Source organism: Sinohyriopsis cumingii, chromosome 1 (assembly GCF_028554795.1).
Source record: "Sinohyriopsis cumingii isolate HCF-2022 chromosome 1, ASM2855479v2, whole genome shotgun sequence".
NCBI lineage: Eukaryota > Metazoa > Mollusca > Bivalvia > Unionida > Unionidae > Sinohyriopsis > Sinohyriopsis cumingii.
Genome location: NC_142961.1, coordinates 82,408,063 through 82,429,175, shown reverse-complemented (window position 1 = coordinate 82,429,175; position 21,113 = coordinate 82,408,063). Strand labels below are relative to the sequence as shown.

Below are 21,113 nucleotides of genomic sequence, written 5' to 3'. Positions count from 1 at the left end.
ATTGGCATGATTTAAAACAACAATTCAACATAAGCTCTAATGAGCTTTTAACCGACATTACAAAACAAATGAGGCATTACAACAAGCATGGTTAGCAAGATGTCCAAACATCTCCTGGTACAAGCCCATGTCAATAAGACTTTCCATTCAGAAGTAGTGATTTTCAAGATGGCCACTGTGGCAGCCGTTTTAATTTAGAAAGAACTAGACCATGGTAAGAACTTGTGTGTAAAGTTTCAAGGCAAAACATCAATTAGTTTCTGACTAACCCACTAACTAATTGTGCTAACAGATAGACAACAGAAAACAGACCATCCCAGTAAGATCTTATGGTCTATTACCAGTACAGCTAAAAACAGAAACCATCAGTTTTAAATTAAATCAGTATGATTTTGGGATTCAATTTCCTGTTAATCAGAACAGAGATGATTAACATCTTGTACACTACCTGATGTTTAGAATCCCAATCTCACCACCCCAAAAATCACAGACCTAAAACTGAGTACCTATTATCCTCCAATGTCACGTTGCCTGCCCTCGATTATATAAGTCAAGAACAAAGGAATTAGTTAGAAGCCATGTATATGTTAGACCCCAAGGCTATAGTGGTCCTGTTTTTAATTGTTACGAGAGCCAGCTTTGTTGGGTGTCAAAAATCACATGCGGACGTTGAAAGCTTTGTTCAAGAACAAAGGACCCTTACTGTCGTTGTAAATCTCACCACACTGACAGACTGCCAGAGCACTGTCTGCTAAGTTTAATAGAACAGGGTAGAATCGATATCCAATCAGAATTGAGAGATGATGTCGATCGTTGCAGAATATTACGGCATTGTAATTGTAATTATGTGCAGGGTGTATACTTCATTACTAGAATCGTTAGTACATAAAATTACCTTTGTAGTGTTTAATTTACATGCGTATTTGAGAAATGAGCTATGATTATGCAAAGAATTATGTAGATTGCTAGCTTGTGGTTAGAATTAATATTGTAATTCGCTACTTGGTTACTTCATAGTAAACTAGTGCATTTATTCATGTGATATTCTAGATTTTGCAACTGTTGAATTGAATTGTAACTTTGGAAAATGGTTGCGGTGTGTAAAATTAGAATATCTGTGTACACTTGTGGAAGTGTAATGTACAGAAATGCATCTGATTGCTGTGCTATTGTTCAGTATAATGAGATTAAGAATATATATACTGATGAGATGCAATTTATTGATGTCTGTATGATAAATAGTTGATACCATGCTTTTATTACGACATGGTTTACCATACAAGAGCGTACAGGTATTTTGATGTGCATGAATGCGTGACCGAACAAATTTAATAGCCCTTTATCTGATGACTGATTGTTGGTTTAGTGTGAGACGAGATGGCTAAGGAAATATGCTAACGTCCTTGTGTTTTCACAGGAAGCTTTTCGGGGACAGACTTCTGGTGTGGTTTAGTCCCGACTCTCTAGGAAAGAGATGGAATACAGACTAATGGAGGAGTCAATTCTGAATCAAAGGCTAGTTGGAGAGCAGAGTCAAGGAGGAGGAGGAAAAGGAATCGAGGAGGATGAATTGGAGAAGGAGCAGTCTAGAAGAAGAAGAAGTTAGGGGGAAATCGGAAGGAGAGAAGAAATTGGCGGGATATAAGAGCTACATATGAGTAGAAAACAAGGACAGGTGGAAAAGCGATCTCACACTATAAATCACAGGATACAACAGGCTATCACTTGGTTGAGAGGAAGAAGAGTGATTGGGAAATTATCATTTAAATATTGAATTTTGAATTTCACCTTTTGTGTTCTCAATAATTTAACTGTCGGCATTGCTGACTGGGGGCTCCAAGCCTTACTTCACTCTATCACTAATTTCACTCCCTACAAAATCAAGCCCAGGGTGGGAATTCTGTGGTAATTTAAATAATATATTGGGAGCACCCCTCCCCAACCCTACCAAATGCCACACCCAGTTTACCTTGTTCTATGCAATACATTCTTTTTATCCTATCTTGATACACAAATCCATTATTCAAAACATATTACAAAAGTTTGTTCCTGACTGTACTGACAGTAGTATTTAAAAACAATAAGTTTATCTGGAAAAGGCATGATACCTGAAAAAAATGGCAGGATGTCTGTTGTGCAAATGAAACTGGGGCAGGCAACTATTAGGGAAAGAAATATGGGTGAGGTACTCTTACACTGAAGGCTGGATGTCACATCAATAAACACGCCTTGCAAAGAGACTGATCACCACAGGCCCCTTATCTTGCATGCCTTTGTGCCACACTCCAGTAAACATGCATCTCTTAGACATTCACAACTGTTGGCCCCTTATCTTGTATGTCTTTGTGCCACACTCCAATAAACATGCATCACTTAGACACTGACAACTGTAGGCCCCTTATCTTGCATGTCTTCATGCCACACTCCAATAAACATGCATTCCTTAGACACTGACAACTGTAGGCCCCTTACCTTGTGTGTCTTTGCATTGGTGAAAATACTACTTATTTTCTGTAATATTAAGGATATATTTGGTAAATTTTTCCTGATGAATCATTCAAGAAATGATACTACAACAGTGCTTTTATTTAAACTGCAAATCAACTAATAGCTGACTTAAAAATCTAGCCAATAAATGCTTTATATATTATTTCGGGCAATCTCACCTTTTTGGGATAGATAATTCTGTAGATGACAGTGGCAATGATATGAGGACACCACACTTGGTTTTGGCACACTGTACAGGAACTGGATGTGATGCGCTGTTTCTCAAATGTAATGGACACCTTCTGTTCTATCTCATCCAACTGACCCCTTCCAGACTTTGTGCATATGACAGAGGTCACCATAAACCCTGAAGAATATCCATTTTATGTATAAAAGTGTTGGAAATATCAGAATTTATTACTATAAACTTGTCCTACATGGAAATTCTTCCAGATATTTATCCACCTAAATACACCAGGATTACAACTCCCAAAAAATCAGATGTCCCATAATACATGTTTAGGATGTCTTTTGAAATGTTTTATTATTTTATGCTCATTTTTTCCTCCATTACCTTTTCTTAGTCAGAATTGTGCAGTATTTTACAATATTTAACTCACACGCACAATTCATATTATACTCATAAAGGAACTACTTTCTATTGTAAACAAACAATGGACACAGATGCCAGCACTTTTGATTTGTAAACAAATCATGTAGACTCACGTAGTAGACCATTCAAAAGTTTTGTTGATTAACTTTGTTTCTGAATGAACCAACGCAGATGTTTCGTGGACTTCCACATACCAGCTACTTTGCAACATTCCGCTGTCAAGGAATTGTATAAATCCTTTAATTTATTAAATACACGTACTTGTGTTTCATTTTTGTTGTGTACAACGATACCCTTCAAAAATTTCGAAATAGTGAGTTTGGTTCATTAAATGCCGCATGTGTGAAGTTCTTTTGATGGGAAGAACCAAATACTTCCAGCACACATATGATGTATTGTGGCATCATATGTGTATAAATGCTTCATCGTAAGACTAAATCTTTAATTACAGAACATCTTGTCTGTAGGCGGTCTACTTTAAGGACTTGCACATCTTCAGCTGTAGAGGTATCTAAGTTATTAATTTCTTGGGCATAAGTTATAACTATTGTACTACCACGTTTATTTCTGTATATTTTCTATGTATCTTCGGCTTACGTAGTATCATGCAAATATTTTCTATTCTTGTTTGTGACTTAGCAAGAGATTTATATTAGCAATATATAAAGTTGCATTTTTAAGAAGCATTTAGTAATGTAGGATTCTTGTTGGGCATGATTAGGTTCACTTATGAACTTGTGTATTGTTTTTTAATTATTATGCTGGTAATTTAATCTGTCTAGCTTACTGTATACAATGTCATTACATTTTATCATATATGCCATGTCATGCATAGTACACCATGTTAGATGCATTTTCAGCTGACAAGAGTGACCAGAGTGATCGGTTTCGCAGCTGTATAGCTGACCAGAGTGATCAGAGTTATTGGAATGATCAGAGTCGACACGGTACAAGCTGCATAGCTAACCACAGAAGTTGACCATAGCAGCTGTGAAGTTGAACCATCGCAGCCATACAGCTGACTAAACAGCATTGCTGGTCGAATAGCAGGTGTTCAGGCATTGCTGACCAAGATTGGTGGACACTGATTGCTTGATTGACCAACCTGGAAAACTGACTGCTTGACTGACCAGTGTGACTGGTAGCCAAGTGTGCTGGTGATTGAGTGAGTAACTCCATACAAGTAATCTTTTAGACATGGGTTAATCTTTGGGGTTTGTAATACCCAGTGTTTTTTGGGGACTGTAATGATATTTTGTACATCCATCCCTTTGTTTTCATCATTTTTACTACATGAGTTAAATACCAGTTTCACTATCTGAGATCATTCTTTTGTTGTGTAATCACTGTGAATAATTCACCCCTTGTCCTTGTACTATGGAAGGTCATTTGTATTTTCATTTTTTAGTTCATGCAGATTATGTTAACTGATCCAATATTTGGATATAATACACATAAAGTAATCATAATTCTTTTCCCATTCAAGTCATTCGTCATTAAACATTGTACACCGCTCCCTTGATAACTCGCGCCCGGATAACTCGCGATCCTGCTTATAATGCGGTGTCCATCTTGGCTCCCGATTTTTTCCAGAGAAAATGTATTTAAAATATCTTTAAAATATGCTGAACATGAAAAAATTACGATAAGAATTGATAAATTAAACCTTGATACATTGCTCGTTTTATCATCGAAAATGGTGATTAATGCCCGTAAAAATATAATCCATATTTTGAAATTTGCAAATTCTAAAGAAGAATTAATTTCAGAGATCTCGAAAACGCTTAATTACACGTATTTGGACGCCAATTTTTGATCTGGGACGCAGAAAATCACTGAGGCAGGAGTCCTCCGTACGCATGTAATAGGTGCACGGGAAAATTCAAAGATTTGCCTGTCCTGTTTCAGCCACCTGCTTTATGGGAAAATGTGTTGATCAGTTAACTGTGCTGATATTTACAATGACAGAATTCAGTGACTGAAAGACTCTTTGATGTACTGTTGCCATTTTATAAGAGTACATTAAAAAAAAAAAGAACATGATGCAACAGCTAGGTGGCTAGTTCAAAGGCTTTGACTGGCGGCCGGGTGAGAAAATGTACTGATATTTAGTGATTGAATTCAGAGGCAGAAAGACCCAGTTTTAAAATCCTAGCGAGCCCTTTGTTTAAAGATATCATATATTATGTAAGTTTTTATGATAAATTGTTGTCAGTATACTGTAAATAAACAGTCTGGTGAAATAGCGATCAATGAAAACTTCTAGTTAATGCTAACAGGTGGCAACAGAGAATGAAATAAACACCAATTAAACATCTTCCTGTGTGAAAGTCATGTTCTAATCCTTTAATTCCGTTTCAGTGTAAACATTATAATCACAATATATTCCGTTCATTGAAAACATGAAAAGAGTCAATCGACCGTCACATCGAAACCCATGAGTACTTCTGTGAGAACCTAATTACATGCCGGCTTTGTTTTGATCAACAACTTGGAGAAGTGTTTGTTGCATTAAAAAAAAAAATCGATTACAAGAGACCTGGGGTGCTGGATTAAGGGTCTTGGAGCTGCTTTGACGTAAAGCAAAACAGTAAGAGAGACAGCGACGATGATAGTGACTTCAGAGGTTTCAGTGAAACTGATGTCATTAATGCCAAGGCTGTTTGGGAGAAATTCGTACAGACTCATGGTCCTGAGATGGGTGTTTCTCTTGATGATATGGAGGAGTGGATTTGTGCTGACAATGATTGCCCCACAGCCGAATACATGTCACATGAAACTATCATTAATTCTATAACGAACAAATTTGCAGCAGAAGACGATTCTAACTGGAATAACAAAAGTGTTGAAAATGATGCAGACACAGATGTTGCACCCCCCCCCACCCCTCTGCACAGGAAGCAATAAAATATTTTGATATTGCCATAAGGCGGCTGGAGACCCAAAATGTTGACTACGTAAAGCTCATGCAGTTGAGAAATCTGAGGGATTTTGCTCGGTGGCAGAGAAACCACAGAGTAACACACACACAAAAAATTAACTGATTTTTTCAAAAAGTGAATTGATATTTGTCAAGCGTGGCACAAACGGCAAGTATTAACTTGTTCTAATTTACGTTGTTTTAAATTTGTAGACCAATTAAATATGTTAGTACTGATTAACCCTTGTTTTTTTTTTGTTTTCCATTTTACTTCTATCGCATTCAAATCTATCGTTCGATCGACACTGTTTCTCAAAAAGAGTCAATCTTTTGTATATAAAAAAACGTCTAATTTGGATCAAACAATAAAACTAGAATGTATCCAATTCAACATAAAAATTAGTGACGTAGTACACAATGTGTGAAGTGGTACACATGTTAAGTGAACGGAAACCACGTGGAATAATGTTTTCGATGATCGCCTCAATATACTGTAATTTATCCTGAAATTAATGTTGCCCTATGAGGAAATAATAAAGTACACCGTTATGAAGAGATATTTATTCACAGTTAATCTCAGAACGATTATAAAGTGAGTATTCAACACTATTATCTGCCTACCCCCCCCCCTTATTTTTCCGTTATGTCGTCAATCACTTTATTGGTTTTGGGCTTATTTTATAGGTTCCTCGATAACTCGCGCCTCACTTATAGTGCGGTCGACGTTTCTGGACCTCGATGTGCGCGAGTTATCGAGGGAGTGGTGTATCTGTATCACCATCAAAAGTGTTCTGTTGCAAATATGAAATCCCACCCGGTTATCTTGTTACATCCAAGTTCACTTTTTGGTACAATGTTTAGGATTTAGTTGGGCCATATATGCCAGATTTCATAAAATTGTTGGGTACCTACAAATAAAATGCAAGTGACAAGACATAAACTGTCTCATTTAGCCAGTAATAAGAATGGAAACAAATTTATCCTTACAGCTATATATCGTACATTTCCTCGAAATGTACTTTCTTAGTTCTGCAAATCTGAATTACATGAGCCATGTCATGGGTTCTCAAGCTTGATTACACATTTCGAAATTGTACTGTAATTTTGACTATATTCCAAGTGCAATTACACCATCCTTACTGCACTCAAATGAAATAAACATTAAATTCCATAGCATCTTTTTCACAATTGCAATTGAAAGGCTTCGTATTTTTCTCACATTAAGATTTCAAATATTCAATGACAGAACAGAAACACACTTGTAGATGTCAACATGCTTCTCCCTTGCTGCTTCAATCGGATGTATTTCACGCAGAATTTGCACAGATGAATCCAGTCCATAATTATGAAATTTCGAAGAATAAACAAAAATACCAAAAACTTTTCATTCCAAATCAAATGGAAAAGTTGTTGCAATGTGCATTCATTCACAATATGACTCAAAATTTCAATCTGAAGTAGACAAATACGCCATTTTCTTTTGAAAGTTATGTCTAGAGCATGACTAAGTTCAAATTTATCTGGGCAGAGTTACTTGTGCATTTAGTTTGGAATATGGCATACATTCAGTTACATTGTTTCTTGTAGTGCATTTTATTTATATAATTAAGCCTTAAGTAGAATAAGAAAAATGAACATATAATAAAAAGGTTACTGCATTTGTATGGAAAAATACAAACTCGTTTTGTCTGATGGATAACTGCACTCCCAAGGTCATGCAGTATTCCATCCAAAAAAAACCTCATTCATATTTTCCCATACAAATGCAGTAACCTGTAAGTACTGTATAAAATTAAATACCATGTAGTCATTGGTGCTTTGGGCTGAAATGCTTATTATAACGCCAAATCTTTCTGGTTTATCTTGTTATGTGACTTCTGCTCAAGCATGCCTGATTATTCCAGTTGCATCTTTTGCATGAAAGTGGTAAGTTCAAGTTTCCTCTCACCTTTCCCAAACTGCATTAGATATATGGACAGTTATATTGGAGTGGAAGCTCACAATGCACCCCCTATTAATTAAATTGAATCTGCCAAAACCATGTCATAGTGAAATTAGTAAGATAAATTTACACAAGAGCTAGCATAATTAAACAACCTTGTATTTAAAAGTTCATCCGTAAAATCAATAAAAAGACTCAGACATAATAATTAAAATGTAGTTTGCAAATTTAATAAGCTAACATACTAATATAGAGTTTTATAAATAAATTATTTCCTGTGATTCAGCATTGCTAGATTCGTCAAATACGGTAGGCTATATATTCAAACACAACTAAATTATCGTCAACTTTTTCCATACATATACCATATGCACTCATTTATAAGTTAAGTCAAACTGAAAACCACAAAGATCTTGATCTGTAGTAGCCTGTAGGGTCTATGCTATTTGTTCTACTGATTACTCCTAACAAACCGCACAGACACAGATCTTCTGGTGCTTTATGCAACGGCAGATCTGGGTCTTTGCCATTTGCAGTTGGGCTCAACTTGTAAGTGAGCATATATGGTTCTATTTCCCAAACAGGACTGTTCAACCTCTGACATCATGGAAAATGTACATAACAAGATTTGGGATCAAAAGACAAAGAATTGTAAGGAATGACCACATATGACACCAATTTGTAAACAATAAAGTCTGGGCTCAAGTGATGGCCTATTCAAGATATACCAGTATGTAAACAACACAAGTCTGGGCTCAAGTGATGGCCTATTAAAAAGATGCCAGCATAAAAACAACACAAGTCTGGGCTTAAGTGATGGTCTATTAAAGATATGTCAGTATGTAAACAACACAAGTCTGGGCTCATGTGATGGCCTATTAAAGATATGCCAGTATGTAAACAATAAAAGTCTGGGCTCATGTGATGGCCTATTAAAGATATGCCAGTATGTAAACAACACAAGTCTGGGCTCAAGTAATGGCCTATTAAATAGATGCCAGCATAAAAACAACACAAGTCTGGGCTCAGGTGATGGCCTATTAAAGATATGCCAGCATGTAAACAATGCAAGTCTGGGCTCATGTGATGGCCTATTCAAGATATGCCAGTATGTAAACAACACAAGTCTGGGCTCAAGTAATGGCCTATTAAATAGATGCCAGCATGTAAACAATGCAAGTCTGGGCTCAGGTGATGGCCTATTCAAGATATGCCAGCATGTAAACAATGCAAGTCGTGGGTTCATGTGATGGTCTATTAAAGATATGCCAGCATGTAAACAATGCAAGTCGTGGGCTCATGTGATGGCCTATTAAAGGTAAGCCAGGATGTAAACAATAAAAGCCTGGGCTCATGTGATGGCCTATTCAAGATATGCCAGTATGTAAACAATACAAGTCTGGGTTCATATGCTGGTTTATTAGTTGTGACCTTGACTTTTGTGCTTGGTACCCAAACCTATAGGTATATTTCTCACATTTTCCTTACCCCAAGTGCAAGCTGTCCACAAGTGTGACCTAGCACTTAAGTTATTGTACCAAAACCTCTACTCTGTCAGTGACCATGACCCCAACAGCCATAGGATTCTTCCTTAACAATGTGCAAGCATCCACAAAGCTTGGTCAAAATATCATGGTCCAAAAAAAAAAATATGCAAAAACTATTTTTTCTATTTCTGTCTCACTGACAGTGATGTATGACCTTTTAACCCCACAATCAGTGGGTTTCCTTCTTACTCAGGTGCAAGTTATCAAAAAAGTTTAATCAAGTTATATAGTCTGCAATTAAAGTTATGTGCGTCAATTCCAAGAAGCACTATGGACTGAAAGACCCTGCATGATAATGTTACAATTTACAGCAGATATGTACAGGTTGTGTAAACCTGATACCTGGTTGCAAAGCATTACTGCAGACTTACCAACTTGTCTTACATCTCGAACTCTGCCTTCTTTCACAAGGCGTTCACCCTTCTTCCACTCCTCATCAGACTTCGAGCTAAGGCTGGCAAACAGCTTCATCAGCTCCAGGTCTTGAGGAAAGGCCCAATAGGCCACCTGAAAACAAGGGTATTTTGATACCATCATAAGGGTTCACTTCTAGAATATTTTCAAAATAAGTAAAACCTTACATTTATAAAGATTAACTCATTTTTATTTTTATATAGATGATGTTAACACTATATATATATATATATATATATATATATATATATATATATATATGTCTTTTCCCTTTGTCATATACTGGGTACTAGGTTCTGACCACCAGTCTGAGGTAAGTGAACAGTTTGATATCCCCCCCTTGCCTTTTTCACTGAGTTTTGATCACCCATCTTGAAACAGGGATAGGATCAACACCTCTCTTGATGTTCCTATTTAACCCTTACTGGGTTTGGGGAATTCCATTATCTGGCAGTGAGTCGGCTATGTTCCCTTACCGTACGATGATACCATGAATGACGGCCATGGTTCCACGAGTCAGTGGACTGGGCATGACATGGATTATCCCATGTTATTTCACTTGAAAGATTTTTAGAACCATCTTAATTCACTTGAAATGAAGGAACTCTGGTAACCAAGTTAATTCAAATGAATGACTTTTTGCACTATATTAAAATCACTTGAAATGAAAGAGTTCTGGTACATTGTTTATTAACTTGAATTATTTCTGGTACCATGTTAATTCACTTGAAGGAAATTTGGTACGATGTTAATTTACTTGAATTAAAAGAATTCTGGTACCATGTTAATTCATTTCAACAAAATCTGGTATCAAGTTAATGCACTTGAAATGAAAGAATTCTGGTACATCGTTAATTCACTTGATGCAAAGGAAATCCGGTACCCATGTTAATCCATTTGAAGGAATTCAGAAGCCGATGTTATTTCACCTGAAAAGAGTGAATTCTGGTGCCAATGTTAATTCACCTGAAATGGGTGAATTCTGGTGACCATGTTAATTCACCTGAAATGAAAGGATAACTGGTGACCTCATTTATGCACCTGAAATGAAGGAATTCTTTCTACCAAGAGAAGTGTTTGGTTAATCATGCTAACAAGATTTTGCTTTGTCAATAAAGTCTAAGTTCATAAATTGATAAAGATGTGTGAAATATAAAAAAAATTATGGGACTGACCTGAAAATCTGATGTGGTCATCTACATAGTCATACATACCATTCTCTCTTTTCATTCTAACATTCCTTAAATCAAATTTAACCATTCTCAGTAATTATTCTTCTCATTACCATTATCAGCATATTTTCATCCAGTGGTGGAATATGACTCTCCAGGGTTGCACAGGAAGTGACTTGTGCTGTGACCTCAGAAGCCCGATCAAGGAGCAATCTTACAACTCCAGGCTCTGCGGCATCCTCCTTCTTGTACAGGCTGTCTGTTGCTGTATCCATCTTATCAATGGTCTGCCAGGATGGAAGGATGGATGAAATGCTCAGGTTATCATCATCACTATCATCAGTGCCCAATGACGACGAATCGTCAAAATCTGTAATATTAAAGAAACATCATGCTCAAGTGAGCCCGAGATCACTCACCTGGATGTCTGCCGAGCAGCCAAATGCAAGAGCATCTCAGCCAGAAATCTGGGTCTGTGGGTTGCTTTCAGTTGAAAATTTGTCAAATGCTGCTGATTGCAGATGTTATGAAATAGAATGTTTTAAGGTTTCTTTATTTTCTGCATCTTTATCCATATATGACAGTACACTGGCATCGTGATGGCACATTTGCATCATTTACCCAAAATGAAGAGCATTTATGAAAGGATGATCTTAAAGTTGGTAAACTCACTGAATAGCTTTGAAGATAAAGTTGTCTGAATATTGTTCTACACTGAGTTAGGGTGGATATATTTGTTGGTAGATGTGCATAAGTTGTGTAAATCTGAAAGGCCATCAAGACAAGACGTTTTCTATCTGATTTAGTCAAGCACATCCCATTGACAGTATTTCATAAGAAGTTGATCATATATACTTCCTTAAGACAAGTCCAACTGCAAACTGCACAGACCCAGATCTGCCGACACATAATGTGCCAGCAGATCTGGATATGTGCAATTTGTTAGGAGTAATCAGTAGAACAAACACCATGAACCCTGATCTGCATGCATATTATGCTACATCATATCAGGATCTTTGTTGTTTGAAGTCTTTTAAAGGACACTTTTTTTAAAGGAATGGTTGCATTATTTGATGGATGTTCAGCATTATTTGTAAGTCAAATTTTGCCAGAATGCCTTACTTGTAAATTTTCTCTAATTCTGTTTATCAGGATTTTTCATTAAAAAAAAGAAGTCATTTCAAGTTTTTCTACTTTTAGAACATGTGACTATACATCATGCAGGATCGACATCACTGGTACAAATTGTAAGCCCTCCATGCCAGGATGCTCTCTGCCAAACTGAGCTCAAATCAGTGCAGTGGTCTTTGAGAAGATGAAAATAGCAAATATCGATAGACAAGGGATGCACATGGGGTGGATATTGCCAGACACAGGGCTTTACCATAAGACAACATGACCTTATTGGCAGACAAGCACACATGAAGCCCATGTGGACTTCAGATCTACCTACTTGTTGTTGTTGTTGTTGTGGGGTTTAACGCCATTTTTCAGCACATGATAGGCAATGCATGGCGGCCAGTATTAATGGTGGAGGAAGAACCCAGGAAAACCCCGGAAGAACCACCGACCCATGAGAAGCTACTGGCAAGCTTTCTCACATACCCACATTGGGATCTACCTACTGGATAACATCTAAGAGACAAGTACAAAGTCAAGAAATCCAGGTCAGCAGGATGCTTTTTGTTGAAATTTATCTATTTGCTGTTGATTCTACATATTTTGAAAATAAATGTCCCATTCTTCTCTGCAATTTGTATCTTCACCCATATCTGACTGCATGTAAGGATGCTTTGTCCAATTTTGAAAGACCCCTTTGAAAAGATGCTTTGTGTCAAAGTTGGTAAAATTCTGTTGAGAAATTTTTATACTGTGTAAACATTTTTCTACCTTTAGTAACAGCAGTTATATTCAATGCTAGGAAGGCGTCTTTTGTATCACTCAAATATATCTGGTGAAGAAAGAACATGGGGAAAACCCACAGAAGAACCACTCACCCAAGAGAAGCTATTAGCAAGCCTTCTTACATTCCCACATTGGCTGAGACCACGATTCAAATTCCACCAGATCATAACTATTTGCATACCATTAATGTGAAAGGTCTTCATGTTAGGATTCTTTCTATTAACTTTGGTAAAATCCTGTTTAGTGGTTTTAGAGAAGAAATTGTTCCAAGTTCTTTTTCTATTCTTAACAAATGTGGCTACATATGATAGTGGATTTGTAAACATCTGAAAGGTCAACATGAAACAGCAATTGCTGACAGACAATGAACAGGTTTTTCTGCTCTGGTCATATGTGATGGTGAATCAAAATGCTAGCATAAAGATCTTCATGATGGGATGATTTCTGTCAAATATGATCCAAGACTGTTTATCTGTTTGAAGAAGTAATTTCAAGGTTTTTCTATTTTTAGTGTGTGTGTCAATTTGGATTTTTAATGTAGCTTTAACAATTTTTCAGTCTTATCGCTATGATGTCTGCAGTGTGGCAGTTTATAGTGATGTCTAGCACTGAGGCATCATGCAGCAGACATGTAAAATGATGTCCCACCCAGTCACATTGTCCTGACACCAGCCTCTTAATGCTGATTGTCAAGCGAGGCAGCTGTTAGTACCATTTATGGAAGTCTCTGGTATGACTCAGCCGGGTATCGAACCCATGACCTCCCACATCTGAGATGGACGCTCTAACCACTAGGCCACTGGAGCGGTTTCTATTTTTAGTAATGATGGCCATATTTGACTGCAGATTGCATCTTTTGCACAACTTGAAAGGCCTTTATATCAGACTGCTCTATACCAAATTTGGCTGAAATTGCTCCAGCAGTTTTTGAGAACTTGAAAATAGCAATTGTTGATGGATGCAAGATGGATGACAGACAATGGATGAAGGACCACAACACAAGCTCACATGGCCTGGGGAGCTAAAAATGTGAATGATTTATTTTATACGCTTGTTCACTTAAAACTCCAGGTGGTTTGTCAGAGGTCATGCAGTTTTTCCCAAGTTCTTAGCTGGATAAGTGTCATGTGAATCTGGCACACAAATTATATGGGATAATGAATTTCTTTGACTAAATCCTTGGTAATAGAAAACAAGAAAATAAAAAGTGAACATACTGAACTTCCTTTAATTTGATCCTTGGAAATTAAAAGACAATTCTTGAGTTGTTATGGAGCCTGTTAAGTTCATTTCAAAAGCCACTTTTCCACAGGGTAAGAACTCTTTGAAGGCCCTGGAAGTCACTATTACAACCATAACCCAGTGAAGGCCCTGTGAGTTGCAATTAGAACCATCACTCTGGCGAAAGCCCTGGGAGTTACTATTACAACCATTAAACTGGTGAATGTCCTGCAAGTTGCTTTTACAACCATCACCCTGTTGAAGGCTATGGGAGCCGTGATTACAACCATCACCCTGGGGATGGCTCTGAGAACTGCTCTTAAAACCATCACCCTGGTGAATGATCTGTGAGTCACTATAACAACCATCACCGTTGGCAAAGGCTCTGGAAGCCACTATTACAACCATCACACCAGTGAAGGTTGTAGAAGCAAAAACTAGGCCAAACAAAAGAACTAGAAACTGCAAAACAAAATGGCAAACACTTTAATTGTGCTGGAAAAATGCAGATAGGAGAACACATCATATAGATCTATGGAGATTGCCCAGTGGTTCATCCTAATGGCATTCCTGACTTAAAAGAATGTCTCCTTCATGGTTTTTCCCTAAGAAATTCTACTGTCTCTTAGGTCAAGTTAATTAGGATATGTTAGATGTGGTAAACGTTTATTCACTCCTGTTTTTATATCAGTTTTTGGGAATCTATTTAAATTATTCACTAGAATTACAAAGTGCTCATTTACCTTTTGGATTTATAGTCACTACCTTGAAATCACTATGATATTCATTCAAAGACATTCTTGATTGCATCATTGTGTTATATCATTACATTCAAGACTATCAGAATTCATTCAGAACTTGTGATAGAATATTAGGATTATTTGGGATTTAATTCACAATATTGTGTTTCTTTTGAATTTTCACTTTGTATTCTAGAGAAATAAATTGTTGGTTGAATTTTACAAAACCTGTTGGTTTCACTTCTTTTCTGTTACATAGTTTAAGATTATAACGTCATAACACAAGAGAGTGTGGACAAGGATGATTACATTCCTCTGTAGGGAAAGGGAGGAGTCCATATAAGGAGTTTTAAACTGACTGATGTTTTAGGTTTAATGCCATTTTTCAATTGGGCTACACAATAAGCCAGTATATCTGGTTGAGGAAGAACCCGGAAAAGTTCCAGGAAGAACCATCTACTTATGGGAAGCTACTAGCAAGCTTCCTCTCATACCCACACTGGCGGAGTTTTAATCTGGACATGATGGTTACTTTGGTTACCCAGTTTAAAACATTTTGAAGGGGGAGATGTGAGCCAACCTGGATGGAGGCAGTTGTCCGCTGGTGTAGCTGGAACAAGTAGTGCAAGCTGGGATTAGTGTTGTCTAGCACCATGGATATATGTCTTGGCAAAGGTCTCTAACAATCTCTCAATACAGCCAAAAATGTAGAGTTATCCTTCAAAAGATTGAAAAAGGCAATGTAAAAAGATCAGCATATTAGTCTACATTAACAAGTGTCCACATCTTCAGTTCCAAAACCACGAGAACCTTGGTGAGCCCCAAGTATCTGCCAAAATTCACATCTAGGAAGTGCCAAGTCCAATGTGTGTTTGGGTGGGGTGCACTTATGGAGCCAAGTGGACAAACAGACTGCATCTGGAAGCAAAAACCATGGATTGAAGAGTAGAATAGGGCACAGATCACCTTTCTGCTGTCTGGCTGCCTCCTGGCATTGAGACAACTTCTGAGTCTGCTCCCACTATTGCAGGTGAGGGAATAGAAGATCCCATATTGGCTGTGCCATGAAGAACCTCTCCAAACTGGACCCAATCCCATCACCTGATAATCCAGAGGAATTTACCACTTTATCAAAAGTCACAACCTCCATGGCTGTTACCCTACCATTAAGATGATATGAGACCCTGGATGAAACGGTTTCTTATGGGAATGTTCCTGTGTCCACACAAATACATTCCTGTGTCCACAAAACAAAACCCTTATGGAAGTTAGTCACTTAATACTAGTAAGCGATTTGGATTTGATTTTAACTTATTTTTAACAATCTTTCAGTCATATCGCTACGATGTCTACAGTGTAAAGTGACGTTGAGCACTGGAGCATCACGCCACAGACACGTAACATCATGTCCCACCCAGTCACATTATTATGACACCAGACTGACTAGTCCTAACACTAACCTCTTAATGCCGAGTGTCTAGCGAGGCTGCTGTTAGTACCATTTTGTCTTTGTTATGACTCTGCCTGGGTTCGAACCTGCAACCTCTCGCATCCAAGGCAGATGCTCAAGCTACTAGGCCACCTGAGCGGTCTTATTGATTGCTAAGACTGGGCTAGATGTGCAAACATGTCCTCATTGGTCATAACATAGGAAGACCTATGGATTTCTTTAGAACACAGTTTGCACATGAACCTGTTATTAGTGCTGGACTGTACCCATATATAATAAAGATAAGGATGTATGCCACCAGCTTTGCTTCCCTTTGGTAGACTCATATCAGGAGATAATTATTCTTTACACCATTTTGCACTCACAATTTTCTGGGATTAATCCAAAATTCTGATAGCTCCTGCCATGTACTACACAAATTCATCTGGTTTTATTGCTAAATGCACTGAGAATGATGTATCAATTCATTGTCAACATGGGAATGGTAGTTTACATCAGTATGGGATTCACCTCTTCTGATATGTCTGTTTCCAGTAATTAATGGTAAATGCAGTTATAGAATATAAATACTATACAACACATCAAGCTCCCGTGATATCATAAGGAGGGTGGGGACTTCTCCTGAAACCACCCTCCTTTCTCAAATTCTTTGAGATTACAATAAAGCAGGTGAATATGAAAACTACTCTGCTAGTAATTTCACACGTTGCTGCTGCTGTGCTCACTCTCTATGTCGTATCTATTACGTTTATAAAAAGTAAGGGGGGGGGGGCTATGTTCTCCCTACCCCACCCCCTTTCTCAAATTCTTGTCTGTAGTGACATTAGTGACACTGAAGTTTGTATACATACGCTGCCCATGAACATATACTTCTAATTATAATATTAATACTGACGGAGCAACCACACTTGCTGAAAAGCCATGAGCAACTTCAGCTACCGAATGATTCAAACAAACAAATTTGATACTCGTTTGTTTCTTGCTTAGAAATTGGAATACCTTACAAGTTCCTCAGTTACACTGATGATACAACCTCCTAACGAGGCTATGACCCTAACAAAACATGCAGACATTTCAGTATTTGTTCATCATCGTATACCATCATAATAATAACGCCGTCTACTTCGCCGTCGCATCAGAAATTCAGCCATTACAAGTTCCATTTTCTGTCGCAAAGCTCTTCTCCATTACGGGAAAACTCGCGGGAGATGTACGAAACTAAAACCGAAGACACCACACGAGTTCCAGAACCAAACACTCTAAACCCTCGTAAAAATATGTCATTTTATGTCGAGTTATATATTTTGTCAAAATTAAGAAACCTATCGATTTATTTGAAAGCTATAAATTAATAGCCAAACTAACATTATGGGTAGCTGCGGCTATGGATGGTTTCGAATGACGCTAGACGCACTCGATTCGGTCCCTATTGTAAACAAAGATATTCATTCTAGTTCTTGGTGCCATACGACATATAGTCTATTTATATGATAAGCAAATAAAAGATATGGTAGGTTGCGTAAATTAAGATACATACGAGATAATGCATACTGGATTGATTTAATATAAATGTTTTTAGTTTATTTTGATCAGATATTTCAGCACATAGGAACTGTCAAAAACAATTTTCCGCGCAGACTCATTATTTAAAAGACGAAAGCCTGTAAGAGAACTTAATGATATTAACTGAAAACCAACAGCATAACGGAAATGAACGTGTTAAATTGGGATCCTCATGTGGCAACTAATCACACACACACACACACACCCGGGCGACTATCCAACAACTGCTTTTTTAATTACACTCCAAAGAACAAACCAATAATCAGCAACCGCTTTTTTATTACACTCCAAACACACACAACTATCCAGCATCCGCTTAAAAAATAACATTCCAAACACACTTCACTATTTATCAACTGAGTTTTGACTACACTGTAAACACACATACCCTATCCAGCAGCCGCTTTCTGATTATGCTCCAAACACACACCCCTACTATCCATCAACAAGTTTTTCTTTTATATTACAATCCATACACGAATACACTCCACAATTCAGACCCCGATTTTTACACTATCCAAACATACACACCTCCTATATAACAAATGGTAGGAAGGTATATTTACCTTATATTTACTCTATACTTAGATAACACACAAACATAATATAACACTCAAGAGTAGGAGTGCTTATACACACACTCTGTAATTACATACAAACATACTAACACCCAAGGGGGTAGGATGTAAAATAAGGGAGATGAAATAGACAATACCTCTCATGCAATGATATGAGTCTTTATTGACGTGTTACTCTAAGATACATACAAGTATACTATCCAATGAAAAGGGTAGGAGTATTTATTGACGTGCTATACTTACATGCATACAAGCATACTCTCACACAAATGTAGGGGTGTTTATATAGATGTAATACCCTCAACCAAACAATTTCATTTCAATAGTCCGAAAGTTCATTTGTCCGAAGGTTCTATCGTGCAAAAGAAATGTTCACTGTTGCGAAAGTTCATCGATTCGAGTGATCAGTCTGCAAAAGGGATCCAATGGCTCTAAGTCTGAGTGATCCAAAGGTGTGTTAATGGTTTATTGGTCCCAAAGAAGGGTTAAAGTTCAACGTTCAGAAGCTTCAGTATTTCAATGTTCGAAATGTTCAGTCGTCCGAAGTTGTATTATTCCGAAGATTCATTGGTCCAAAAAGAAGAATTCATAAGTCGAAGGTTCAGTGGTCCGAACTTGCGTTTGGTATTCGAAATATTGATCGAAACAATTATGTGCGGTGGATAGACAATTGGAAAGTTTTGAGATCTGTGGTCTTGCATTTATTAGAGTAAATATATTGATAGAATGGACACGTTGGCGTTTCTAATTTACAACAGAAGTTGTATGAAAGTCTTTGGAATTAAAGGAAACTTATGACTTCTAGCGGAATTGTGCCAGGGTCTGACATCGCTCGGTCAAGTAAAACCCCCATATTGTTACAATAGTATTGCATGTTAGGGACTATTTTTTACTGTAAATAAATAACGTACGCTTATGGAGCAGACGCCAGAGATTTTAGTTTATTAGATTTGTCTGTGGATGAACTAAAGATGCTGTTTGGCCCATTTGAAAGTAGAGATGATACAGTTGACGATGTGGAGGAGTTCACTGAGTCACAAAAATAACTGGTAACTAAACAAATAAATGAACATTAGTAGTTAGCGTAAAGGGGGTATCTAAGCCAAACACCTTTTTTGTATTACGACGACAGCATCATTACCCCGTGAGCCCCCCCCCCCCCCCATGTTAGTCTTAACAAAATACGAAAACAATTTTGTTGAGGAAAGAGCGTCTGTTTATTATTGATTACAAAATAGGGTTGGCTTAGATACACCCCTTTTAAGCTAACTAATGCTATTTTTACTTTAAATCGCTAACTATTTATATTTATAATTCACTTAAATTACTATACTTAAAATTAACATAAAATTTCAATCCGCTATTAATACTCGCTGAGATTTACAGGCAACACGTCTGACTGTTAAATGCCTGCGTGCTATTAATAACTCGCTGGGACTTGCAGTGATAAACAAATCGATAACTGCATATTTCAGAACAGATGCTCTAAACAGATCAGTGTTTGTAATATATTTAAATTTCATCTGTACACCTGTAAGAAGAGCTCGTTGGTCAAAGTGGTAAGGCGTACAGACAAACGTTGGATTCGACAAGGGGAAACGACTTCATGAGAGAGTCTTTATCGCCGGTGAGAGAGTCTATCGGAAATAGATATGCTGTTGATAGCAAGTTAATGTCATTACTGTTATCTACTATTTCTAACATCCGTCTTTTTATCATAATAGTCCACACCGAGTACACAAAATACTAGACGTTTAGCAAATGTGTCCTTGAGATTACGATTTTTAAGAAACTTGTGTTTCCTTGTTTCATCTAGTTTGTCAAGCTCGTCGTGAATCTTCTTTAGTCGCTCTTGTTCTGGTTTCTTACCATCAAGAAATTTCCTCGCAGTCACTTACAGGACAGTATTTGCTAATTATGTCAAAGTCTCTGATCGCGTATCTCAGTTGGAGGGTTTCTCATTCCTGAATCTCTAGTAAAATCGTCACTGTTATGTTAAACCGGACGAGTCTAGAGTTAATTTTTTAATTCGAGCAATTATATTTATCGCTCTTGCCTCCTCAACACTTTGTGGATCTAGCTGATTAACATCAGCTATTTCAATCTCCGTTTTCGGGTTTAGTAAAGAATTATACAACACTTTTGCGACGCTGATCGATGGAGGATCAATAGACATTATAGATTACAATTACATTAAATCACAGCCTGCTAGCACGGGAGACCTATATTAGGTCATCGAGTGTATATGTCTGAAACATCGATAAACCTGGGAAATGATCTTCTGCTCTGGAAACATAAATCCGGAAATACGAGTACTTGTTCGTGGATGCTGAAGGATCAAGTATATAACGCTGAGAAGTATTTCAAAAACAATTAATATACTTTACAGCGTAGTCTATGTCGAATCATCATTCCATCCTTCTAATTTCCAGGTAAAAATGTATCCAAAATTATAATTCGATCGACCTCGTAGTTGAAATTTATATTATGCTACGGCAGCTAGACACTTTATTTTAATCCAAAAGTCACTTGTTACCCCTTATGTGACCCACATCAGATAG

General features: G+C 37.3%; 1 protein-coding gene across 2 annotated transcripts in view; it reads right to left on the bottom strand.

Moving 5' to 3' along the window:
- LOC149807240 (uncharacterized) overlaps positions 1 to 17,618 on the bottom strand; it is an 82,476-nt gene extending 64,858 nt beyond the window's left edge. For both annotated transcript variants that reach the window (XM_089963945.1, XM_089963948.1), the window contains exons 1-4: positions 17,511 to 17,618; positions 11,209 to 11,465; positions 9,881 to 10,016; positions 2,667 to 2,854 (exon numbers count right to left, since the gene is read on the bottom strand). In XM_089963945.1, the coding sequence (XP_089820071.1) occupies positions 2,667 to 2,854; positions 9,881 to 10,016; positions 11,209 to 11,465; positions 17,511 to 17,574 (645 nt within the window). In that variant the 5' untranslated portion in view covers positions 17,575 to 17,618. The remainder of the gene's footprint in view (positions 1 to 2,666; positions 2,855 to 9,880; positions 10,017 to 11,208; positions 11,466 to 17,510) is intronic.
- Positions 17,619 to 21,113: the final 3,495 nt, after the last annotated feature.